The sequence below is a fragment of the Haliaeetus leucocephalus genome, unplaced genomic scaffold (assembly GCF_000737465.1).
Source record: "Haliaeetus leucocephalus isolate CR32 unplaced genomic scaffold, Haliaeetus_leucocephalus-4.0 Scaffold61, whole genome shotgun sequence".
NCBI lineage: Eukaryota > Metazoa > Chordata > Aves > Accipitriformes > Accipitridae > Haliaeetus > Haliaeetus leucocephalus.
The window spans coordinates 406,870-434,316 of NW_010972497.1; the positions used below are offsets into that span (position 1 = coordinate 406,870).

Genomic DNA, 27,447 nt, shown 5'->3' on the forward strand with positions numbered 1-27,447 from the left:
GGGCGGCGGAGGCGAGGGCGGGGTACCCCGGCCGGAGCCCCGGCCTGGCGGCGGCTGCTCTGTGTGAGGGGGCGAGGGGCGGGCTCCCCCGCCGTGCCCGGGCGCTCCCCCATTGTTTCCCGGCGGAGGCCGCCGAGGATGCGGATGACACGAAACCCGCACCTTCCTGTGTTCTCGCTCAGCCGCTGCTGGCCTTGAGCTGTGCCGTGGGTGGGCCGGTCGTGAGGAGAGCTTTGAGTCACCGTTGTTTCTCAAGTTTGTAAACGGCTGTAAAGCACTAGGTGGTTGGCTGCTTCGGTTTGGGGTTTTGGGTTTGGTTTTCTTTTTTTTCAGTCTGACTGGAACAGTAAGGCTTATTTCCCACCCCACCCCCCAGAAAGGCTGTGTCTAGGAGTGGAATTAACATAAGAAACTAAAAGGATAACGTAACTTTCCCAATGTGCTTATGGCAAGTGCTGGAAACGTGGACCGTTAACACTAGCACTCGACATCTTTGCCATGACTGAGTTCTTGTCGGAGTATATGACAGGGAAACCATAATTATTTCTTCCTCTGTGTAGACCTGTGAGTGTTTTCATACCCCATCTATTCCTCAGTTCAGTGCTCATGCTTTTCCCTTTAAATCTTCTCTTCCTACTGTTACAGCTTTGTCTCATTCAGTCCTGGGACTGCAGGTGCCTAAGTATAAGGAAACTACTAAATGCAAGGAAATCAGCCGTGTGATTGCTCCATGGTGTTCAGATATTTGAATCTTGCCTTAACGTGTCTGTATTTTTTTAAAGTTGTAGTTCTGAATTCATTGTGTTCTCCATGTTTTTTGGTTTCAAGATAATTCAACTGGTATCTCTTCTACTTACAACTGTAGAAAATATTAGCTTTTGGTGGGTGTAAATGTTAATGTTTCCTTTAACTGATGTTCTTAAAATAATTACTTTTAACTCCAAGAGACCATAGATTGCATTCTTTTGGGTTCTCTTTCTTATTAGCGGATTCTTATGAGAATACCAGTTAAAAGAAACAGTGACATTTGCAGTTACTGTATGTCTTTATTCTTGAGGGCTAGATTTAGTCATGTACCTTGCCTACATTGTGTCATCTTAGAGCAAATCAAAGAAGCCAGACTCCTCATACAGAGTAAGCAGGTAATGTTAAGCTATTGGCAAGTAAATGTCAGCTAGTTAATACTGGTGAATACAGCCAATGTCTACTGTAGGACTTTTGAGAGGAGGAGTATTTAGTAATCAGCTAGTTGCCCCGCTACCTCTTGGTACTCGCCCCCAACATCTCATGCATCAGACTAGTGGCAGCCAAGGTACTGCTCATGATCTCCACCCTTTCTCCATATTAGTGTCAAAATATTGCAATTTAAGGTTTGAGAACTTCATCCACCAGGGAGTCTTAAACAGACAAAAATAGTAAAAAAAATTACAAACATTTTCTAAAGAGGTGCTTTAAAGTGATTTGTGACTGCATCTAGTTTCTACAGTAGATAACAGTGCCAGATAAATTAATTGGAGGTTAAGATAATACAGTTTATAACAAGAGTCTTAACTTGATTTTTATCTATGTGGAAAATCTGAAGCCTCTTAATCTGTCAGTAAGAATGTTTGTGACCAGAAATATATCTTGAAGTAGCTTAAAAAATGAAACAGATTGCTTTATGAACATTAATAAAATTCTTCCTGTGCTCCAAGAAGACTAATTTGAAGAATGATAGTGCAACCTACTTGCAATATGTCGACGTAGAATTTTTGCTTCAAGTCTGCAAAATTGTACTCTACACTTCACATGGCATGACCAACGCCTGCCTCAGTGAGCGGTTTTATTCCAAACCTGTCTTTAATGCTTATGAAGAACTAGAAGGCAGTATGAAAATCCGTGTGCGTAGATAAGGAAATTAAACATTGTGGTGATTATCTGAAAGTCACAAGATTAATATCACATTTGCAAGGTGTTTGTGCTGGCTGTCATCTGAAAGTGATGAATATCATGTGTTGAGTAGGATGCAGTAATTGGCTGTGAAACAGAATTAGCAGTGCTTTGCATTTCCTCATGTTATACTGGCTGTGGTGTCACGAACGCTTCAGTCTCCAAAGGAGACCGTTCGGTTGGTGTGCTTGTTCCCCCTGCCACGTTGACATAATTATTTATATAGTCTCTTGCAGTAACAGATTAGAGACTCACTCTGGGTTAAAATTAACTTGGCAAAAATGGTTTGTTGTAATCCAGACTAATTCCCTGATCTGGCTCACCTTGTGATTGCGCTTGTGACAGCGTGAGGTGAAGGGTTGCACAAAGATCTATGTACAGAGAGGTGGGAGCAGAGAAACTGCTGTTTTTGTCACCAGTGCCAGCATAATAATTTTATGAAATGAAGCAGAAAGAAGAATCTAATCCTGCAATTTAACATGCAACCATTTTTGCTCAGAACACAAAATTAAGAATCTGTTACAGTACTACTAGCGGTGGGAAATTTACTTGTCAAGTCAAGATGGGTTTGGAAGATAAATCTCCTCTGAGTGTGCCTAGTTTGTAGTCTCTGCTTTGTGGCTACTGAAATACATGAAAATGACTAGTAATGGCATAATGGCTAGTGTAGCCATGAAAGTTTGTAAAACACTAGTATGAAGTATGAGCCTCTTCAGAGGGCAAGTAAAAACTTCATGTTGTTGGAGTGTTCTCTCATATGCTGGGTTCTGAGTAGATGGAACTGGCAGTCTGCTCTGTTACTGAAGTAATGCAAGTTGTTAACTGCTTTCAGTCCTGAAGCTTTGCATTTGCAAAGTAAGGTATTTCTGATTTTTCGCTTTTTTGCTGTCTTTGAAGGTACAGTTTTTCTGTTGTGTAACTTAATCCTAAGAAACATCCCTGTCCAGCTGAATTGCTGCTATTATCTCTTGTGCATCTCAGGGTTTTCCCTGAACTGTCAGTACCTTTACTCTTCTTTTACCTATGTATGTACTGCCAGAAGTATCAGGCTCAGTGTGTTCTTTGGCTTTGTCAAATATGGATAGATATACAAATTTGTAATGGCTTTAGTGTGGCCTGTTTTGTAATGAAAATGTTCACTACAGAATTTTGACTAACTTGAAATTTTAATATTACAATAACAATATACTCAAAAATTGGCATGAATTTCATACTCATGTCAAAGTGTTTTTCATCTGTTTCACAGCTTATAAAGTGATCTTTTTAGTAAAGATCATAATATCTTTTTTTTTTTGTCTCTAGGATATCAACTCAGCAACTGTACAAGTAACATCATGCAGATCCAAGAATCATTTCTGACTAGGTTCTTTGGTTCCATTTGCACTTTAAATTACTTGTGAGTGCTGTGTCTGGATTTCTGTAGTAACATTAGGTATCAGAGATGCAGCAGTATTTATTGAATAGTCAATATTGAAAATTTGTTTTGCTCCTTACTGAAGGTAGCCATCCTGCTGAGCTTGTCAGGTGCTTAATTTGTTTGCTTCATAAAGTTCAGTAGAAACATTCTATCAATTAGTTTAAAAACATTAACCATTTGAAAATACAAGTGCTTTTGGGGGGTTACTTTTTTTTTCTCCATTACTTTGTTGCTAAAGTTGGCTCTTTTAACTTAGATCCTTCAGAGGTGAAAAGCTTCTGTTTGTATTGTGGGGACAAAATCCCCAAACAAATCTAATGTTGTGAAGTGGCTTGATTGAGTTCAAGGAGAATTTCAGTGATGACTGGAATGTATGATTTCTGCCATTAACCAGAAATCAGATGGCTGAAGAAGAGGCAGCCAACTTTCTCTCATTTTACGGTGATTTTTTTCTACCGGATGATAAAAGAAATTTTTGGAAGTAGGCCAGTTCATCCACACTCATAGTTGTAAATTATACATCCTCTGGAGAAAATTGATCATTAGGTTAGTCTTTAGGCTTTTTGAAGTTAACACAAAGTCTTCCCTTATGCTCCTTATGCTCAGTAATGCAGTGCTTACTTGGCCCTGGGATGTTTCAAGTATGTATTTCAAAATTTATTGGAGAAACACTACTGAAGCATTTCGCCTTTGCACTGCCAAGTTACTAAAGAATTTGTAGAAACCATGTTTAGTAAATTTAGATATGTGAAATTTGTGTTTGATTGTTGGTATGCCAGAAAGTGTTAATTTCTTCAGATCTAAAGCCTTTACAAAAGCTGTAAGCTGTTGTTTGGGACTTGATGCTTTTTAAAAATGAAATTATAATTGCAGATAGTTTGGAAGCATTCATTTGATTGAGAAAATAAAGGTTATATGCATAAAGACTTAACAAAATGATAGCGGTGTTTCTTGTGAAGTATTATGCATTACGTATTACGTTTTCCTGCTTATTCCTGTGAAAAGGTTTGCTCTCTAGGTCCCTTCCAACTGAAATATTCTATTATATTTTTCAATTCTTATGTTTTGTAAATGTCATTTAAAAAAAATTAAGTAAGCCCTTATGTAAACTTAAAACTTTATTTTATTGGAAAATCGATGTGCTGTTGAGTCTTATATTAAGGTAACCTGTGCCTCAGAAAAGCTGATGAAAGTTGCTGTTGCTGTCTGCTGTAGGCTTTAGCTGCAGTATAGTAATGTTTTAATACTATATTGTGCTGTTGGTTAATAGAGATTAACTGATGACTAAACCAGTGTATTTTTACTTGTCTTCTTTACCTTATATTCTGATAAGGAAAACAGTTCTACATAATAGTTCTTTTAAAAATCTGTAGTAGTTGCTTAGTCTAACATGGATTGTATTTGTGCAGTGTTAGCGTAGAAAACATAATAATAGAAGCTGGAAAGCAGCTAATAATATTAAGAGGCTTAAGATGTTTATTTGTGTGCATATACATAAAAATAATATAATTTATATAAACGATTTGAAAAATTAAGAAAACTAGAATCCATGAGAATATTCAGGTTTTATGGGCTGATGGAAATGCATTTCCTTTTCATAAAAATAGAGGCTGAAGTAGACTCAGAAGCCTAGTGATGTTAAAAGACACCTTTGTCTTTTGTAGTCATGTATCCTTCTGCTCCTTCATTTACAAGTTAAGTGTGTAGTTTGGAGAGAAATTAGTGCATGTAAGAGAATCACATTGTGTGATTTTTATTTTCTCTTCCCCTTCCCCCCCACCCCCCACTGTTATTTGTCTTGGATTACAAAATAATACTATGTGGAACCTTTTGCTTTTCAGTTAAAAGTTCAGTTATAGGCCAAACTGGAATTGAACAGAAGTTACAAAAAGCTGTTAAGCTATTTTTTGTTAGCTATGAGAGTGTGTCAAGTAGCAGCAGCTACGATGTTTGTACTGTTAAATAGTGACATTCTGAATGTTCACTGGTGGAGAAGATTGCCATGTTCTCCACATAATCAATTTGTTACTGAAACATTTGTATTGGGTACCTAACTATTTAGATGTAATATTTCGGCCATTATTGGTTAGGCCTTTCTAGTGTTCATATGGTAATTGTCTCAGGAAGTGTCTTTTTAGTAAGGTAAATAATAAAGACAGTAGATTATTGCCTCTTTTTTAATTCCCATTACCTGCTCTTGGGTTTTGGCATTCTTGTAGATGCTTTTCAAGCACAGGTAAAGCCTTATGTCATTTTCCTTTATTGCTAGAGTAATCCTTGATGTTTGATGATCTCTTGATATTGTTGCCATCTTTGAGGATCTTGGCTGCTCAGCCCAGTTCCTAAATACCACATTTAATGTGTTTTAAACTTTAAAAATAATTTATCCTTTCTGAACGTCAGCTTGGGGATTACTGATGAGAATATCTGTGGGAATATGATTGTACGTGTTGGTATCTATACAATGGCAAAGTTCTTAATAGTGGTAACATGTCTGGTTCAAGTATTAGCATTACACGTTTAGTAATTAAATCTATGTGAGGTCATTGCAAGAATTTTTTTTTTTTTCCCCTGTGGATAATGAAGTCTCTTCCACTTTAAACTAGCAAACATTGTCTGAATATTCTGCTGAAGTTCACAAGAATTTGGAATTTTGCTGTGCAAACATAAGTAAATACAACCCCTAAGTGGGATAGGAGAGAAATCAGCATATTAGATTTGCAATGATTGTGGTTCGTTCTGCTTAATATTTTAACTTATTTCAGAATGGCTACAGCTGGTAATTTGAGAAATAATCAAACTTATTTTTGCATAACTGAAATTGGACTTTGCTTCCATTTTTTTAAAGGTGTATGAGTTCTGCTGGCAATTTTCATATAAAGTCTGATTTCTGGTTCTCAGTAATCTTCAGACTTTCTGATCTGTGTCCCCCTGGGATTCTTACACGTACTGATTGGAAACCATCTGTGTGTATGTTCTATTTTTTTTCCTTTTATGTTGTTGGTTTGTGGTGGGTTTTTTGGATGTTCTTTTTTGTTTTTAAACTGAGAGGAAATGCCAGTTAAAGTTTCAGTTTTTATTACACTATCTGCTCTGGCATGCTGATGGTCTGTTAGGTGGCAAATAGAAGCAGTTAAAGTTAGGCTGGAGCAATTTAAGAAGTTACCATTCCTTACTGCCAGCTGTGTTAAATGTAGTAAACGTGCTTCCTGCATACTTACAAACTTGATGTTAAATTTGTGTTTCTGCTATATTAACCATCAGTTGTGGGGGTTTGGTTTTGGTTTTCCTCCCATATTATGACCTTCCTCCTGTCCAAAATATTTTGAAGATGTTTCTGTAGTAAATTTTTCTCCTGTCATGTGATTACATATGTTTCACCAAACCCATAATTTAAAGACTATTTATGTCTTTATAGAAAGCACATACAGCATATCAGTAATACAGTCTTTGGTACTGAAGTACTTCGTGCAAACTGTTTTCCACATCCTTAGTTTACTTAGGAAACTTGATACCTTGCAGCATCTCTTTAAATACATGGTTGCATGTTTGTCTTTTTCTTTTTACCTTGCTTGCCATAAACACTGCTTCACACTGAGGTGCTGGTTGAAATAGTTGTCTTATAATTAACTAAAGTTTTTATATTGTAAATATACTCTTTCACAGCTAATCTTCCCCAGTGGTCTTTCACAGGCAGTTGCTACCATTGTGCCCCTCCAAAGGAACACTAGCAATTGGCACGTTGCCGTAAATGACTGCATTAAGGTATATGATTTCTGTACATTTAGATTTAATGTTTCATATGTTATGAAGCATATTAATAAGCTTAATATGCTTTTTCTTAGTAGCCAGTATTTCATAGTAAATAGCATGTTATAGCTCATTGCCTCCCTTCAGACTGATGAATATGTTGATGAACTTAGTTAGTTTTTATTGTTGTAACTGAATGATACTTCTTTCTTCGCATCTAGTATATCTATGACTACTTTGGCCTGAGAATACTGTGAGGTTTTTTCTTTTCTCTTGTTATTAATTTAATAAATCTAAATCTATACCAGTTGTACACCTTAGAAAAGAAACAAAAATTCAGCTTCCTTGTCACCACATAAAGCTGGAGCCCTCTGGTTAGATTAGTGCCATTCCTTTTCATTTTCTTCCCTTAACTTTCCTTGACTTGTGTTCCCAAGCATAATTGTCTAAGGTAATGGGTTTTGGACTGAGGTTTGTGAACTCTTGGAAAATGCTTTATAGATTCTATGAAACGGTGTTGTGGCTTTATCGCAGTAGGCATCTAAGCACCACACAGCTGCTTGGTCACTCCTGCTGCCAGTGGGATGGGGGAGACAGATGGAGGAATAGAAGAGCGAAAACTTATGGATTGAGATAAAGACAGTTTAATAGGTAAAGCAAAAGCTGTGTGCACAAGCAAAGCAAAAAAAGGAAGTAATTCACTACTTCCAATCAGCAGGCCCATGTTTAACCATCTCCAGGAAAGCAGGGCGCCATCATGCATAACGGTTACTTGGAAAGACAAGCCCCATACCTGTGAATGTCCTCCCCTTCCTTCTTCTTACCCCAGGTTCATATGCTGAACATGACATCATATGGTATGGGATATCCCTTTGGTCAGTTGGGGTTGGCTGTCCCCTCCCAACTTCTTGTGCAGCCCCAGCCCACTCACTGGTGGGGTGGGGTGAGAAGCAGAAAAGGCCTTGCTTGACTCTGTGCAAGCACTGCTCAGCAACAGCTAAAGCATAGGTGTGTCATCAACACAGTTTCCATCACAAATCAAAACCGCAAGCGCCATACAAGCTACTCTGAAGAAAATTAACTCTGTCCTAGCAAAAGCCAATACAAAGAGAAAGCAAGATAAGGTCAAAAAGTAGAAGCCTGTTGTTTGTAGTTTAAATTCTTTAGAATGATCCAAACCACTACTGAAAGATTTTGTTTGCAAATGAAAATAATTGGAAGCCTCTTTTCTAACTTGTGCTGCAGTGCCATAGTATTTAAATTATTTTGGTCACGATCTCTGTCAGTCTGGAAAAACGTCTAGCTAAGAGTTTTAACCTTAACAGGGTTAAAACTTGTTGCAGTTGATAACATCACTCATTTTTTCTATGGCTGAGCCTTTAAGCTGACTGTCTTTATACAGATCTGCAGCCAGCCATTTACATTACATTCAGATGAACTTGTTCTTAAATAAATACCTTATTCTCCTGTGTTTATTATTTTAGCTGCTTCTTTCTTATTTTGGTTGTTTCACCATGAGTTATGTGTATTGTGTCTTATGACTCGCCTCTTATCTGGTTTTGTCTTTCCTTTCCCACTAGCCAATGCATTATTCTAACAGATGTGCTCATACATCTTCATTGCACTTGTATGTTTTCAGAGTAGTCATGTCTCTAATCCATTTCTCTTTGTTTGAAGAGAATCAATCAATTATTAGAGAATCAATCAATCAATTCTCTATCCCATTTTATTTCTAGAATATACTGTTATATGGAGTAGACCACTGACAGCTGTAAACTGGTGAGTTTTCAGTTGTTTGCACGAGGTGGTTGTGTCTTCTGCTATTCAGTGAAGACAGTGTAGAATTTATTCGGTTTGCTTGCAATAGTAATCACTCTAAGGATATTATACTGTCATTAACCACTCATCATGTGCTTTTTCTTAACAAGTACAGTTCTTCCTAAACTTCATGGAGCATCTTCCCTAAATTAAAACTCTGCTGGTATGATTCTATGTAAGATAGCTTTGTATGCGCTTTGGTTTTGGTGGTTGCGTTTAGATAGGAAAGTGGCCAAAGGTGTGGATTTTGTCATCTTTGCTATGGTTGAATGACTCTGGGGTTTTTTTTGTTTGGTTGGTTTTTTGTTTTGTTTCAATAAAAAGAATCCTAAAGATCTTTGTTAAGGGTAAGAGATATAGAAATATTTGAGGTAGAATATTTACCTTGCATGTGTTCTTATAGATCTAATTTCATAGATAACATTGCAGCAAATAAAGAGAAATCAGATAATTACAGAAAAGAAATTACATCTGTCAGTGGTTGTACTGAGAGACCATTCTCTTTGTGTGGACAATACTTTGTAGGGGTGCTTTCTTGTGTGTTCCCATTGTTTATATGAGATAGATTTATCTCATATCAGAGATTTCAGAGGTTTCAGAAGCCTTTTCAGTTATAAAAGGGATCCAGATACTGTTTTTAACTTTTGTGCTTTTTGTCATGGTTAAATGAAAATCAGATCCATTTTACTTGTGTAGTTGGATTTTAATTTCATTTATAGAACCTGCACTATTTACATTTCAGACTGTATTGGAGAGGCCTTAGGATATTCCAGCAGCTGGAATAACCCCTTTCTTTCTTAAGCCTTCAAAATTTTGGTTTAAAAAAAGAAGAAAAAGCTAGTTGTTTAAAAAGATAATGTGATAGTAAAGATAATACAGATTGATGTCATAGGCTGGAAAAATAGTTCTAAGTTATGAAACTAAAGTCATGATTAAAAAGATGTGCAATTTCAGCTCACAAACAGTAGCATGTTAAAGCCCCAACCGAACAATCAAGTAGTAAGATGGTCTTTTTCTTCTGGAACAGAGTGTGCAGAGAGGAGTTCCAGACCATAGTAATGTGGCTGTTAGTCTTACCCATCTTCCAGATGTTTGATGTCTTAACTATACATAGCTCTATATTCCTCCCCAGGCAGTGTTGTCTCAAATCCCTCAGTTTCCTTTTGGTTTGAGTTTTCTTAACCTTTCCTTTTCAGGTGCGTTAGAAGCCTAATATAGCCTGTCCTACTAGTCTGCCTCTGTTTTCCTCTAAGCCTGTCTTAATTGGATTGCAGTTGGTGTTCCCCACCCTGATTTATGGATTTAGGTGACAGGATTTTGATGATTTTTCCATTTGTAGATATACTGCTTATACCCTGACTTTCCTTTTATATTGGCATGGATGAAAATTCACGTCAGAATGCTTGATTAATAATTCAAAGAAGATAGCGCATAAGCTGGTAATGGTTTGGAGGGCATACACATGGCTGTTAGAATGACAGTTGAACTATTTCCCACTTTATTAAAAATCAGAGTTCCTCAAGCATTAGATCTTAGGCTTACTAAATGAAGATTATATCAATAATTAGAAATATTTCCGGTCATCTGAGGATAATTGTTGACAATTAAAAAATACAAAGCTTTTATTATTTGGGGAAAAAATTGATTGTGCTCTCTAGTGTTGTTTTGAGATCTGCCTATGAAGCTGAGCAATTTTCCTATTTAGTGATTCTCACTGCTGAGTTCCTTAAAAAGTCTGTAGCCCTTGATGGAAAGTAATAGTACTCCCAGTATTTTTCAGTAACTGTAGGTAATTACAGATATGTTCAGGGCAGGGAGAGCAGTGGATGTTCTTTACCTTGAGTAAGGCTTTTGACGCTGTCTCCCATAGTGTCCCCAGGCTGACAAAGTACGGGTTAGGTAAGTGGACAGTGATGTAAGTTGAGAACTGGCTGAATGAGTGGATCTAGAGGTTTGTGATCAGTGACACAAAGTCCAACTGGGGGCAAGTCATCAGTTGTGTACCCTAGGAGCTGATACTGAGGCCAATACTGTTTAGCATCTTCATTAATGACCTGGATGCTGGGACAGAGTGCACCCTCAGCAAGTTCACAGATGGTACAAAACTGGGAGGAGTTGCTCATACATCACAAGGTTGTATATCCATTCAGAGGGATCTGGACAGGCTGGAGAATTGGGCTGAGAGAAATCGCATGAAGGTGCAACAAGGGGAGATGCAGAATCCTGCATTAGGGGAGGAATAAACCCAGGGGAGCTGACCAGCTGGAAGACAGCTCTGCGGAGAAATAGCTTGGCATACTGGTGGACAACAATCTGACTGTGTGCCAGCAATGTACTGCCATGGCAAAGAAGGCAGGCAGCCTCCTGGGCTGGGTTAGGAAGAGTGTTGCCAGCAGGTTGAAGGAGGTGCGCTCTGCTCAGCACTGGTGAGGCTTGAGCAGGAGGTTTCATAGAATCGGTCACAGAATCACAGAATGGTTGAGGTTGGAAGGGACCTCTGGAGTTCATATGGTCCACCCCCTCTGCTCAAGTAGGGCCACCTGGAGCTGGTTGCCCAGGTCCATGTCCAGATGGTTTTGAATATCATCAAGGATGGAAACTCCACAACCTTGCTGGGCAACCTGTGCTAGTGCTTAGTCACCCTCACAGTAAAAAAAAGTGTTATCTCAAGAGATAGCCAGGATGCTATTGGCATTCTTGGCCACCTGGGCACACTGCTGGCTCATATTCAGGTGACTGTTGACCAACACCCCCAGGTTCTTTTCTGCCAGGCAGCTTTCCAGCCACTCTTCCCCAAGCCTGTAGCTCTGCATGGGGTTGTTGTGACCCAGGTGCAGGACCTGGCACTTGGCCTTGTTGAACCTCATATGATTGGCCTCAGCCCATCGATCCAGCCTGTCTGGATCCCTCTGTAGAGCCTCCCTACCTTCAAGCAGATCAGTACTCCCACCCAACTTGGTGTTGTCTGCAAACTTCCTGAGGGTGCACTCGATCCCCTCGTCCAGATCATTGATAAAGATATTAAGCAAAACTGGCCCTAATAATGAGCCCTGGGGAACACCACTTGTAACCGGCCACCAACTGGATTTAACTCCATTCACCACCACTCTTTGGGCCTGGCCATCCAGACAGTTTTTTACCCAGTGAAGAGTATGCTTTTCCAAGCCATGAGCAGCCAGTTTCTCCAGGAGAATGCTGTGGGAAATGGTGTCAGAGGCTTTACTAAAGTCCAGGTAAACAATATCCATAGCCTTTCCCTCATCCACTAAACAGATCACCTTGTCATAGAAGGAGATCAGGCTAGGCAAGCAGGACCTGCCTTTCATAAACGCATGGTGACTCGGCCTGATCATCTGATTGTCCTGTATGTGCTGCATGATGGCACTCAAGATGATCTGCTCCATAACCTTCCCTGGCACCAAGGTCAGACTGACAGGCCTGTAGTTCCTCAGATCCTCCTTCTGGCCTTCTTGTAGATGGGCATCATGTTTGCTAACCTCCAGTCAACTGGGACCTCCCTGGTTAGCCAGAACTCCTGATAAATGATGGAAGGTGGCTTGGGGAGTATGTCTGCCAGTTTCCTCAATATCCTTAGGCAGATCCCATCTGGCCCCATAGACTTGTGTGTGTCCAAGTGGTGTAGCATGTTGCTAACCTTTTACCCTTGGATTATGGGAGCTTCATTCTGTTCCCTGTCTTCCAGCTCAGGGGGCTGAGTATCCCAAGAACAACTGGTCTTACTTTTAAAGACTGAGGCAAAGAAGGCATTAAGTACCTCAGCCTTTTCCTCAATCCTTTGTCGCTGTGTTTCCCCATGCATCCAGTAAAGGGTGGAGATTCTCCTTAGCCCTGCTTTTGTTGTTAGTATATTTACAGAAACATGATTGGACCTCCATGCTATAGCTCAATAGAAGTAAAGGGAATACAGGGGAACTGAAAAGGTAGCAACAGGTGCAGTTTTAAATAAGTTAAAGCTACATATTTTTCCTAACATTCTTGTAGGAAGAGCTGCATGGTTAGAAGATTGAAATATGTGTCATTTATTACTTAAGAGTATATTTTAGCTGTTTTAAGGTCTTTTGAGTCTTGCTGGGGTAGTGGGTGAGTATCTAGGGGCAATTAGTCCACAGTTTGGGGATATTACTCCAAAAATCCTGACTTTCCTCTTCTGCAACCTGTCTTCCACTTTTTTTTTTTGGTTTTTGTTTTGCTAGAAAATATCATATTCAAACTTCTAGTGTATCACAACAGGCAAAAATATGGTCTGTGAGCCAACTGCCAGGCAACTGAGCTACTTTGGCTGTGATTTTGGCAGAAGCAGTAACTGTAATTTTTCCTAACCTGCCTGCAACTGTGCAAAGAGGAAGGGAAGGTCAAGGAACTGCTTCATGGAGGTATTTGTCATTAAGTACTTCACAGACCAAGTGTTACCTTGTCAGAAATATTCTTAAACCGAAGGATACTAACCAGTGTTAGCAAAAGGCATTTTTTCTGAAGAGTTCTGTAGATTTTGTTGCCAAGTTACAGTGAAAGGGTTTAGATCAGTGTATTTATTTTTTCAGAAATATACATTCTTTGATTTTTTTTTTCTATTTCTGTTTGTGATTTGTAAGGTAAAAATTCAGGATCAGTTTATGATGGAAGTATATGGCATATTGTATACTCTGTGTGCATGTATATTTCATAAAGCTTGCTAATACTTAGTTTTGCATTACACCAAGAGAGTTTGTGTATCTGTATGATACATATTTGTGCATCAGGTTTCAGCTCATATATGAGTATTTTATTCCCTGTCAACTATATTATGGCAAGCCCTTTTGGGAACTTGATAGGTATTATTCTAGGTCATATGAAACATGAAGCATTAAAATGCTTTTGGAACTACTGTTTGTAAGCAGACCTTTTGTTTATCAAGACAAGAAGAGATTGGGGGTTTTGAGTGGTATTTATTTTCCTTCTTTATTCTTGCAGTCTGCTGACACTGTCCCCGTGGTTGAAAGCACGTTGGATATTTCAGTAGTTGAAGGAATGATTAGCTGTGGCTACTTAGTCATCAAAGCGAGGTATCTGCAAAGGCAAAAAATAAAGCAAAGAAAGCCTTAGGAAAGTTCAGTTGTGGGGTACTTTAGGGCAACATCTAAACATTATGAAACATTTGCTGGGTCCAGTTGCCTTGAACCACTTTCACACTAATTGGTAGATTTGTGTTGGAGGGAGTTAGATGGAGTAACCCACAAGTGAGTTAAGGACAGAATTAGGAGTTCAGTAGTATAGATTGGACCTAGTACTTGAGCCATTTTCTGAGCTTCTCTCATTTTACAGTTACAGATACAATCTTAAAGCACCTACCCTTAAGTGACACATTCTGTATGCCAACTTTATAGAAGGCATATAATGTTTTGATTACACGACTTGTTTACTTTGAGTTGCTTTATGGGATGTGTTGTAAGGCAGTTTCTCATTGTAGATACTTAGGATTCTTGGTAGCTGAAATAACAGTAGTGCAGAGAGCACATTGAGGTTGGAGAAATCAAGGGGGATTTTTATTGCAAGGACACTTAATGCGTAGCTAAATATGGGAGGCTTTGTACGTGGAGACTCTTAAGAGAAGTAGTTGCTTTCAAGAAAAAGTATTCCTCCAGTTCGTAGAAGTAAGGCTGCTTAAGATTGTAGCTTCTGTAAATGAGGAGAGGTATCAAAGGAGGGAATATGCAAGACAAGCAGCAACTTTGATATGTTTTGCAATATTCAGTGTTTGCATTTTGCCACTGGTGCCTCTTCATCTCCTTGCCAACATCCAGACTCCACATATTTTTCTTGCTATTTAGTTCTCTGGTCATAAAATCTCTTCTCTATCTGTTGATTAGGCCACTAAAGCTCTGCCCACTTCCTTTGTTTTGTTTCTTATCATTGTCAAGTCCTTCATGTGAGCCATTGCTTGTTTGTCCCAAACTTTTGTTGAACTTTCCTTTGTTTTTCCTTTGGCTTTATGTTTGCTAGATGCTTTTCAGTTGTTAACAGCAAGTCTGGATGCCCTATAAAATAAGATAAAAGAGCAACTTATTTCTTGCAATAAGGGAGGAAATATGGTCCCACAATTTTGAGATCTCCTCAGATCTTCTGATCAGCCTTGATAACCCTTTTTTCTTTAGTATTCCCTTTCCTGTATTTTGAAGCCCTTGTAGTTCTACTTCTGTAGCAATGAGACAGTGAATGGTAATTGTTTTGCTGACAAGTGCACTGGTGTTTATCAGCTGTTTCTCCTTTATTGTATTTGATATTAAGATGCCTTGAAACTAGATGACAAATTAACAGCTGTTTTGGAGCACTTTGGAGGATGGAGTAAATGGCATAGGAGATAGGGAAGCCCGGCAGAGGCTGTGATTCCTTTAATGTCTCTCCATAATGGCTCTGCCCTTCATCTGTGTGATCACATGTCAGATAATCTATCTGCTTATAGAAGGTAAGGAAAAAACCTCAAAATGCACATTGTTGTACTTCATCAGAAGAGTACCTCCTGGTTTTCTGCATGGCTGAAAATTCTGATAAAGATCTGTTAGAAAAAGTAGCTCTGCCTTATAGTAGGTTAAAACAATTGCAATCAGTGATGAAGGCAAAAATAGAGAAAGAACAAGCTAGAAAGTAGTTAGGTATTTTCACAAGTATGATGAAATTCCCCCTTAGAGTGGTTGGAAAAAGTCCCTGAGGCAATTTTAGAGCTATTAGGAATTACCTTGGAGAATTCATAGAAGATATATAAGGTTCTAGAAGACCAGTAAAAACCAAACTGGTAAACAGTGCCTGACTAAAAAAGGATAAAGAAGGACTCAAGATACTCTAGTACAGTTTCTGTTGACTACGTTTCTAAAAGTACTGGAAAAGTTATATGTTCTATAAATGAAGATGATAAATTAGACACAGAATGGATTTATGATGAGGCCTGTCTGGGAAATTTAATACTTAGCCACTATTAACAGTTGTCTAAAACTTGTTTTTTTGGGGTTTTGTGTTGGTTTTTTTTTCAAAAAAATACAGAAAATAATTCACATCTCACCAAAAGAAATCTTGAGTGCTAAGCTTGTTCTAAAATCAGATGATGATTGAGTTTGGATCCAGTGCCACATAGTCTGTACTTCAACTCAGAGCTTGCTCTGAACTGAACCAAACCTTAGAATATCTTGTTACAGCAGATCAGCTATACCAGAGCTCTACTTCTAGCTTTGAGCCTGCACCAAGAAGCATGGGCTGATCTTCAAGCAGATGCAAGTGAGAAAAGCTCATGTTGCCCCTGTTGTCTCATTGGCTGGACTGTAGCCTTCCTCAGGTGATATTTTCGAGTGTGTTGCCTTCCACCTGTCAATTTGACTATGCCTGTTCTAGACAGAACTACTGTAAAGTGGATTTAAAACTACAAAGACAACAACCCTGGAGAGGTGATGTGGAATGGCTAGCTGTCAAGGGGGAAGCATGGGAGAAGGGGTAGTAGCTCTTGTCCTGCATCTGGATCTGTCCTAGGTCCTGAACTGTTCAATCTCGTCATTGACAATTTCGGTGTTGGAATTGAGATTGTAGATGAAAAAGTTCACAGAGGATGCAAAACTCTGAAAGATTACAGATACACAGAAGATAATAATCTCAGCAAATGCTTAGCTTCAAAAAACCCCACCCCCAAACCAACCAGTAAGCACAAACGTAAAAACAACAGTGAATAAAAGGTAAGGTAGGAGTTCCTCATGACAGGTTCTACACATTATGTAGAATTATAAAGTGAATGTGATTCAGCAGTGTCATGCTGTTGGAGCATTTCAGATTTTTTTTTTCCAAATGCGTGACACATTCTTTTGTGTAGGACATGTGAAGTAATTCTTGACTTTTCCTGTGCGCTTCAGGATTGTGGGCCTTATTTTGTCTCTCTCTTTATTTAATTTTTTGTTTGTTTTCTCAATAAGAAGGACTAGTTACGAGTATGAAAGAGAGTGAAATTAGATGTCAGTGGTGTAAATGATTTGTGGTTTAGGCTGAAGGAACTGAGACTGCTTAATTGACAGAAGACTTATTTTTCCTCAGACTTGAAATAAATTCAAGATAGCCATGGAAAAAGAAGAAAATAAACAGATTTTTCTACAATAAAGATGTAAAAAAAATAGCATTTAATTGCCATAAAGGTGATTTAGAAAACTCACAAAGAGCTTTCTAGTAAGATTACTTAAGACATGGTGGAAGTGTGATCATTGGCAGTGTTTAATATCTCTACAGGGAAAACACCTGTCAGGAATGAAGTGAAATTTGTCTAGTCTTGTGCTGGACCAGGGAATAGAAAGACTGACCTTTCAGGATCCTTTCCAGATACTGTTTTTAATGATTCTAGAGTATCTTCCACTTGTCAAATTATATTTTTAGGTTGCCTGGAGATATGCACAAGTTTTTTGTACCACTGAAGTTTGGAAAAGTCTTGTTAAAGATCCTGTACACAGTGTCCACATTGATCCATCTGCACAGAAAAACTTGTGATTGTTGCATGTTAGCATGTTCTTTGTCATGCACTTCTTAGTATACTATTGGGCATTGGTTATATCCAATAAAGTGTGGATCAATTCGAGTGACTGGCTTGTCTTAATACAGGCATATATTTTAAGTGTGGTAAAGTGGTTTTCCTCCCTTGTTCTCGTGTTAGCTTTGCATAGTATTGTATGTTTGATTATGCTGACTAATTCTCATAGAAGTCTGCTCTTATGCCTGAATTTGCTGTATGTTTGCTGATCCAGATGGTGAACAGATGAAAAGCTCAGTATGTCTCTACTTGGAAGTGTGATCAGAAGCATGGCATGACACCAGGAAAAATGCTAAAGTCATAATGAGAAAAAAAATGTACTTTTTCCACAATGTACAAGCACATTTATTGTGCAGTCAAATTTTACTTTAGTATGTAAACAGTGAGGATCACAGAATAGTTGAGATTAGAAGGGACCTCTGGAGACTGTCTAGTCCAGCCTTCTTGCTCAAAGTAGGATCAACCAGAGCAGGTTGCTCTGAACATTGTCCAGCTGGATTTTGAATATCTTCAAGGATGGAAAATCCATAGCCTCTCAGGGCAACCTGTTTCAGTGTTTGACCGCTCTTAAATGGAACTTCCTGTATTTCACTTTTTCTTCCCCATTGTTTCTCGGCCTATCACTGGATATTGCTCAGAAGAGCCTGGCTCCATCATCTTTACTCTCTCCCATCAGGTATATATCCACATTGAGAAATTACACCACCCCACCCCCAAGTTTTCTGTTTTCCCAGCTAAACAATCTCTGCTTGTTCAGTTTCTACTCATGTGACAGATGCTCCGGTCCCTTAAGCATCTCAGTGGCCCTTCTCAGGACTTGCTCCGGTAAGTGAGTCTCTCTTGTACTGGGCAGCCCAAAACTGGTCACAGTACTCCAGATGTGCTGCTGCCAGTGCTGTGTAGAGTATAAGAACCAACTCCCTCAACCTGCTGGCAACACTTTTCCTAACACAGTCCAGAAGGCTGTGTGCCTTCTTTGCTTCAGGGGCAGTGTTACTGGCTCATGTGCAATATGTCCACCATGAGGACCCATAGGTCTTTTTCTGAAAGCCTACTTTCTGGTCAGTTGGCTGATGGTGTGTACAGATGCCTGGGGTTGTTCCTCCACAGATGCAGGACTTTGCATTTCCCTTTGTTAAACTTGGTGAGATTACTGGTGGCCTGTTTCTTCAGTCTGTTGAGGTCCCTCTGAATGGCAGCACAACCCTCTGGTTTATCAACAACGCTTCCAAGTTTTGTACTATCTGCAAACTGGCTTGAAGGTGTGCTGTCCCTTCATTCACAACCCTTTGACCTATCAGTTTGGCCTGTTTTCAGTCCATGTTTATCTAGCTTGTACATCATCAGTTTGTGTATGGGAATGTTGCTGCCAGTGTCAAAAGCCTTACTAAAGTTGAAGTAAACAAAATCCACTGCTCTCCAGACAGCCTTATCATTGTAGAAGGCTACCAGGTTGGTCAAGCGTGATTTCCTCTTCATAAAACCAAGCTGACTACTAGCTATCACCATCTTGTCCCTTGTATGTTTGGATTCCCCACTCTTCCCTCTTGCTCTTCTTGAAGATAGGAGTGACAGTTGTCTTATTCCAGTTCTCAGGAACCTATGCTAGTCACTCTGACCTTTCAAAGACTGCAAGTGGCCTTGCAGTATCATCAGTCACCTCCCTCAGCACTTGTGGGTGCATTCTGTCAGGTCCCATTGACTTATTTAAATGTTCCCTAACCTGAACTTCCTTCATTGAGGGTAATCACTTAGATTTTCTCTCTGGTCTCAGGGACATGGCATTGCTGAAGGCTACTTTTACCAGTAAACGTGTAGGTGACTGGTGTCACTTGTGACCAGGCTCTTACTCATTCAGCATTGGGCTTACATTTTTCTCTAGTCTTCATTTTGCTACTGATACACCGACAGAAGCCAACCTTGTACTTCATGTCCCTTGCCAGATTGAACTCCAGGTCGGCTTTGGCTTTTATAACCCCATCCCTGAACACTCAGACATGTATCTGTATTTCTCCTGGGTGACGTGACCCTGCTTCCATCTGTTGTATGCTTCCTTTTTGTGCTTGAGCTTTGTCAGGAGCTCCTTGTTCATCTATGCAGGCCTCCTGTGTCCTTTGTTTGACTTCCTGCATGTGTGAATAGACCATTCTTGACCTTGGAAGTGATCCTTGAAAATCAGCCAGCTCTTCTGCACCCCTTTCTCTCCAAGGGAATGTATCCCATGAGACTCTTCAAAGTAGGTCACTGAACAGGCCAAAGTCTGTTCTTCAGAAGTCTAGGGTTGTGATCCTACTTTTGCCTTGCTCCCTTCTTCCAGGTTCCCAAACTTTACCTGCATTGTTACTGCATCCGTGACTGCCCCCAGCCTTCATGCACCTGACTGGGTCTTTGTTTAAGTGTCAAGTCCAACAAAGTGCCTTCCTTCATTGACTCCTCAATCACCTGTGTCATGAAATTATCATCCATGAGCTCCAGAAACCTCCTGCGTTGCTTGTGCCCTGCTGTGTTCCTTTCCAGCAGATATGAACATGAACGCCTGTGAATGTGAGGTTTATTGCAGGTCTCATCTACTTCTTCCTGATCAGACTGTGTGCAGCAGACACCCAAAACAATATTGATCTGATCTCTAATCCTAAACCTTCAGCTCTCAATTGGCTCACCATCAACTGTTTCATATTCTGTCTGAATCACAAAAAGGACAAGGAATATTCAGTTGGTGTTCTGCAACAACTATGATAAAAGTTCTGGTGAAATTTGGCTGTAGGAAGGTAAAGGAAAACCATCAAACTAAATGGTAGAAATTGAAAATTACTGTGTTTGCTGCTTTCTTTGAAGTATAATTTATACCTCCCAGAGACTACAAGAAAAGAATAATGAAGTCATTTGCATTTTCTGGGCAGTCATTCTATGTTGATACAGCTTTGTTTACTCAAAATAGTCTTTTCTTCTCCATCTCCCCTTTGTAAATAAGTCTGTAGTACTTCAGTTCTCTAGTGGTGACTTGGGAGTAGTGGAGCTTCTGTCTGCTATTGGGTGACAGTAAAGAAAACTCTTTGAAAAATTATGGCAATCAGATGTTGTAATACATTTATTCAAAAAGAAAATAATAAAAGCATATAGACTTTTGCAAGTCAGATACTCCCCTGACAGTTTGTTGGGCAGAACTTAAGGTGGGTGAGGTGGGGCACTGTGGCTCATGTCTAACAAACTGCTTTGGTCCAATTAGTCTTCCTGTAGTCCCGCTGCCTTTATGGCAAACGTGATATTCCATCTCGTAGTGACAACCTCTGGATAATGCGTTTTGTAGTTTGTAGATCCTTTATGGCAGTAATATACCTGTACAAAGAAAGCTGCCAAATGGCACTAGTTATTATGTGATTTCTGCACATAAAAATGAGTATTGCTGATCTTCCGCTGTTATTCAGTATGGGGGCAGCTGAGTGAAACAGTGGAGGAAACATCACTAAATTACTTTTCAATCAATGTCCATGTGTCAGTACTCGCATTTCATTGCCCTTGAGTAAAGTGTGTTGGTAGATTCAGAGCTTTTTAAGGAACTCGATGCTGTGATGAAAGACCCTAAGACATAAAATAGCTTGCAGTTACGGGCTACTTGACAATTTCAGCTTGGGATTTCAGTTTGGGCTGTTCAGAAGCAAATGCTTGCTGCTGCTTGTCCAACCAAATTGACCACCAGCAGCAATAATCCACCAAGTGGAGCCAACAAAAGAATTATCTGATATCACAAATCTGACAGTGCTTCATTTCAGTGTTACTGAGTGGTTGCTGCCTCTTAAGAGCATTTGCAGTAGCCCTTGAATGCTTAAGCTAACTGTGTAGAGTAAGCACCTGTGGAAACAAAATAATAGGGTATATTTGTCATTTGTCTGGACACAGCATGACTTTTATAGACCTCTCCTGTCAACAGTATACTTCTTCCTGAAGATGCTTAGCCATCGAACCAGAGCAAGCAAGTTTAGACAAATACACTGAGTCAAAGCCAGCTGGAATTTTAAAAAATTTAGCATGTGTTAGCATGTGGCTTACTAAATTCACTCATTTTCCAAAAATGTACTCAAAGATTTAATTAACAGTAGAATGACTGGGTCTAATGCTGTACTAGCTACCATGACCTTTGTTAACACATTTCAGACAGAAGCAAAGGTTTTAGCTCAGACAGCAGTTGAGTAACACTTTTGTTGTTCCTATTCTGCCTCAGCAACAGAGACAGAATAGTATTTTTTTTTCCACTCATCAGTGACACCTTTAGTGTACCGTACAGCCTAGAAGAGCTTATGCAGGTGTGACACTTAATATAAGGTTAACATAATGTTAACCCATATTGAGTAATTCAGTAAAAACATTGAGTGGTGGGACACTCAACACATAAAGCTTCCTTCACAAATTTAAGCTATGAATTGCAATTCAGGACTATTGTGACTTGGAGGGAAGATGCTCTGTTCGCATTTCCTCAGCTCTTCTGAACTGAGAAGGAGCCACGGTGTTGAGACAAATGAAGAGTGTCCCCCTAATAATGCAGCAGATGTTGCATGTACTAGCTAATGCTGCTTCTGGTTTGAGAACAAATAAACTAAGCATGCTTTTACTTTGTTCTACTACAAGTGCCTCAAAGCTGAATAGAAGTTGCAGTCATGCCATTTAACAGCTATTTTAAGTTGTCCAGCAATCAGTTGTTGCCCACCCTCCACTTTTCCCCTTTGGTTTGAGACAATTGTTCCATATTCCAGGGTTGAACATATTAGGTCTTTGCTTTTATTCTCAACAGGCCTTTCTGTGAAGGCTGTAATAGCACCATTCAATCTTTATTTGGGTCCATTTGCCACAAGTATTTTCTTGTCAAGGTATCTTCATGTTCTGCACTCGTTTGACTTGCACTTCCTTTGTGGTCCAATTCAAAACTGCTAACTTCATCTCAAACTTTACAATGGCTTGAAGCGGTTTGCAGAAAACCTGCCTAAGATTTGCTGATAATCAGTGTTTGGTTTGTGTGAACTAAACAATATCAACAGCTGAGTTAAAGGCTAAAGGCATTCTGCCACTGGAAGCAGATTGTCAGCATAGAGTTTCAGGACCTTTACAAATGACAACTTAAAGCAATTTACAATTGTTAATCAAAAACATAATTAATAATTTAGCTAAAAAGTCAAACCAAGCCATATCAGGTCTTGTTAATCTTCAGGCAGTAGAAGAGTCAGGCTTATAATTAACACATGTGGTTTCCAACAGGAAATTACTCATCTGCTTAACGTTGTTTTTCATGACTATACTTGGCTATATTTTATCCTATCTGAATATTAAAACCTCTTGGCATAATGTATATAACAGTAGAACTGTGGACAATCATATATATCTTTATATGTTATATGCAGATACATCGTAAACTTATTGGTGTTATGCATAGTAACGATAGATTGCTCAGAACTGTTTATAAAATTAGTGTTGATAAGGGGTTTTTAACTTTTTAATCACTTACTAGTTCTGAAGTTTTGTTTGGAAACAGGGGGAAAGCATACTTACCAACAAAAATGTTGGGATTTCAGTATCCCTGAGGTTTTGTTTTAAGAAATAATGTGGATTCTCAACATGGCATTTCTATACCCAGGTTGTTTCCATGTAAAAAATCATTCAAGCCTAAAACTTGCTGAAGATAATGACTGCTACAGTGAAGTGACTAGGAGAAGTTTATACTTGCAGCATCTTTAATGGTTGGTGTATGAATGAGGGAGATCATAGCACCATGACTTCAAATCTGAAAGAGGAAATAAGCCCGTTGCTGATCTTTCCTGCTTGCTAATTGGAGAAAACATTGTCTAGCTATTACTGACACATGAAGTTAGTCTGCAAAATGGCGGGGGTTTTGTCACTTTGGAAATGAGCCCAATCTTAATGGGGGGGGGGTGGTGGGGAAGGCTTAATTTTGGGGGTTTCTAAGTGTATACATACCCACAGAGAAATACATACAGAAATACAGGGACTGGTCCTCTGAAATATTTACAAGATGAAAAAGTGCTTATAATGCTTGCAGACTATAACAAATTTGGAGAGTTTACAAGGTTTTTGGCAAGCAGGATTAAATTTGAAAAGTCTTGGCAACTTGAGTTAGTGGCCTTTTTCTTTAAAAAAAAAAAAAAAGCAATGCCTATCAAGTTGTCTGGTAAGTGCAAATTGTACTGTGTTTAAAAGGCATAATTAACAGCACAACTAGATAAAGAGTATTGGAAGCTCAGTTTGAAGGTTTGCAGGAAAGTGTTTTCAAGTTACTCTGTGTTACATAGATCTGCCATGCCATATTGCTGTGAAGCTGCCAAATAATACCTGGAATATAGTTCAAAGTGTGACCCTGGAGGCATATGAGGCAATTCTATTTTCTCTTCTCAACAGCAAATAAGTACTGTTTTCAGTTTTGGTCAATGTGGTTTACTTGTGGTATGGACTGAGAGAGCCCAGAAGTCCAAAATAAATCAGGATTTTTACACTTAGGGTGAAAGTTTCATAAAGGGTTATTTGGTCCAGAGAAGAAGATTGAGTGGCTACAGAATGGAAGGGACTGCACTGTTGTTCATGTTTGACAGCAGAATAATAATAAACTGCATTAGACTCTAATAAGGAAGAACAACTTGTCTAATGTAAGAATAACTAAATAGTGAAATGGACTATGAGGTTTGATTGTAGAAATTTGGACATCAATGGTTTTATGAAATGTCTTCCCTCCAGCTTCATAAATAGGTTGTGTACAGTTACATATTGAAACTTTACTGTTGAAGAAACCTTAGGAGGTCATCTAGGTTCTCTTTATAAGCTTTAATTTACTGGGGAGGGCGGGGGGTTCCCCCTCACTGAATCACTTCTCTTAACTCTGGGATAATGGTGGCGGTTCCTTATAAGAAAAGTGATGAGCTGATTTGTTTCTGCAGGAAGTGTCCTGATGAGGAATGTACCTCCCTCTTTGTTAATAGGTGAACAAGGAAAAGGTGATGAAATTTCTAGCAGGCAGCATTCTTGGGGTACTCTGCAGGGGTTCTTTGAGCTTGTTTTCTGACTGGTGGCTGTTGGTCAAACTTCAGTTTCCAGTTTTTGACTGCTGGACCATGAGACTTGTATACTCTTGCAGTCTGAATGCTGTACAGGAGAGAGTAGTAAGCAACACATTTTTAGTCCCTCAGAATTTTTATTCAGAACGAAGTTGTTTGAATACAATACTAAGATTCTTCTGATTCTCAATCCCTTTCCAATTTGTTACCTGAAAGTGCAGCTTCTTTACTACCTGTGATGTTCAGATTCCATAGTTTTATTTTTCCAACTAATCATAGAATTGTTTGGGTTGGAGATGACCTTAAAGATCATCTAGTTCCAACCCCCCTGCCATGGGCAGGAACACCTTCCACTAGACCAGGTTGCTCAAAGCCCCATTCAACCTGGCCTTGAACACTTCCAGGGATGGGGCATCTACAACGTCTCTGGACAACCTGTTCCAGTGCCTCACCACCCTCACAGCAAAAAAACTTCTTTCTTACATCTAATCTGACTCTACCCTCTTCCAGTTTAAAGCTATTACGCCATGTCCTATCACTACATGCCTTTGTAAAAAGTCCCTCTCCAGCTTTCCTGTAGGCTCCCTTTAGGTACTGGAAGGCTGCTATGAGGTGTCCCTGGAGCATTCTCTTCTCCAGGCTGAACAACCCCAACTCTCTCAGCCTGTCTTCATAGGAGAGGTGCTCCAGGCTCCTGATCATCTTCATGGCCTTCCTCTGGACTCACTCCAGCAGTGAGTCACTCCATGTCCTTAATTTGGGGGCCCCAGAGCTGAATGCAGTACTCCAGGTGGGTCTCACAAGAGCGGAGTAGAGGGGGAGATCCACCTCTCTTGACTCGCTGGCCACGCTTCTTTTGATGCAGCCCAGGATATGGTTGGCTTTCTGGGTTGCAAATGCATATTGCTGGGTCATGTTGAGCTTCTTGGCAACCAACACCTCCAAGTCCTTCTCAGGGCTGCTCTCAATCCGTTCTCTGCCTGGCCTGTATTTGTGCTTGGGATTTCCCCAACCTGTGTGCAGGACCTTGCACTTGGCCTTGTTGAACTTATGAGGTTCGTGCGGGCCCACTTCTCGAGCCTGTCAGGGTCCCTCTGGATGGCATCCCTTCCCTCCAGCTTGTTGACCACACCACACATCTGAACAGTAAACTATCTGAGTAATGTTTAAGTGGCACAGAGGAATGTTAGTAGCTGTTGCTTAAAGTCCTGTATAGGATCAGCTGTATGCTGGAGATAACATCTGCCCTTTTTTTGCAGAGAGCTTGTAATCTGAACAGACTAGAGAAATACAGAGTAGGTTAAAAAGCATGCATCTCAAACAGAGTAATCTCAGTGAGGGTGACAAAACAATTGTATATGTGTATATGGTGTCTTTTTCTTTTTTTAACGGGGTAGTAAAATGGAGGAGAAAAAGAATGTGATAGGAATGAGGTGTGGGCAGAAGAGGATTAGAGGAGCATGTGTTAGCTAGAGCTGTAATGTAAAGAGATGGAAATGAAAAGTCTGTAAACTGAGGGTGGCAAAAGTCCAGACAAAAATCTAAAAAGCTTGTGTTCAAAAGTTGCAGTTTCTTCCACCAACTGAATTTTCTGCCAAATTATACATTTTTAAAGCTTCCTTTTTGTCTTGGAGGGCTTGAATGTTTATCTGGTAAAGACTTCACAAAACATATGTGTTCTGTACTAACAGGTTATCTTACTGAGAATTGTCAATAATTCTTGCTTCTAGCATTGGTTGTGGCACTAATGGACTTGTAATAGAAACAGTATTGCAAAACTGTATAAAATATAGGGGGTTTTTTTGTCTGTCCTAACATATATTCTGCTTAAATTGATAACAGTAAAGGCCCTTAATTCAGTGAAGCATTAGGAAAGCATCATTTTAAGTGCTTTATATTCTGATTTATACTCTTGAAATTCTGCCTGTGTTGGTTCCCTTTGCTTAGGAGATAATATTTTAGATTTGACATTTTTTTCCCTGCTCATGCTGCTGTTTACCATGGGATACAGAAGGGCGTTTAATTCTTTTGTTCTCATGGCTTTTCTGCTCTTTTTCAGAAGTAAGAAACTTTTTAGCAAGAAAAAATTGAAAAGGAAACAGAAGACTAAATTGAAAGTAAAAACACGCAACAAGGTAAGTCTGAAACTAACTTTACAGAGTTCTGATCAAAAATTAAAGTGATTTCAATTGAGAGAAATACAAGAAAAATTAAGTGTAACTAGCAATTTGTTTAGAAAAGATAATAAAAGGCTAGTATTGTTTTTTTACTGTGTTCTACATGACTGTGATACCAATGTTAAACATTCAACTCTGTTTGCTACTAATGTTCAGCATGAAATAATATGAACAGCATTTTTGGTTCTCCAGTTCCTAAACAGTAAAAGTAGCTAAACATGTTGGTCTTATAGTTAAAATTTAAGGGATGTGTGTCTAGCTAACATGCTAGCTGCAAAGATTTCTGTCCATATTGGCTAAAGGAGGAAGGGAGCATTCAATGTCAAAGGAATCCAAAGTTACCTCTGAAAATTCCTTCATAATGGAATAGATGATACTTTCAGCTAATATTTTTTAATCCTGTAACCCTTGCCCCCATCACTTTAAATGCATTGGGAGTTGCATGGGAGCAGTATAGAAACTTCATAAAAATGTTTATATGTTTACTTGTTGCAGAGAAGAAATCTAGGCAGAAGCAACAGTATTTTAAAATACTGCTCTGCTGCATTCTTTCTCTATTAGAGAGCTATTATTTCTCTGTTTAAGCTAGAGTCTTGGAGGGATTTTCATGAAGGCTTACTGCAGGCACAGAGACTTCTTCCTAGGTTCCCATTGTAGTCGGTAAAGAGAAAGTAGCTCATTTCTGGAATGGTTCTGAAGGAGAGAACCACTGAAATACAAGTGGAAACACTTTCTAGTCAGTTGAATGCCCTT

The 27,447-nt window shown here is 39.2% G+C and overlaps 1 protein-coding gene across 20 annotated transcripts in view; it reads left to right on the forward strand.

Annotated features, from left to right (window-relative positions):
- The window catches only part of MYCBP2 (MYC binding protein 2, E3 ubiquitin protein ligase), a 200,644-nt gene that overhangs the window by 1,411 nt on the left and 171,786 nt on the right, over positions 1 to 27,447 (forward strand). For all 20 annotated transcript variants that reach the window (XM_010578098.1, XM_010578115.1, XM_010578175.1 and 17 more), the window contains exon 2: positions 26,577 to 26,652. In XM_010578098.1, coding sequence (XP_010576400.1) covers positions 26,577 to 26,652 — 76 coding nt within the window. The remainder of the gene's footprint in view (positions 1 to 26,576; positions 26,653 to 27,447) is intronic.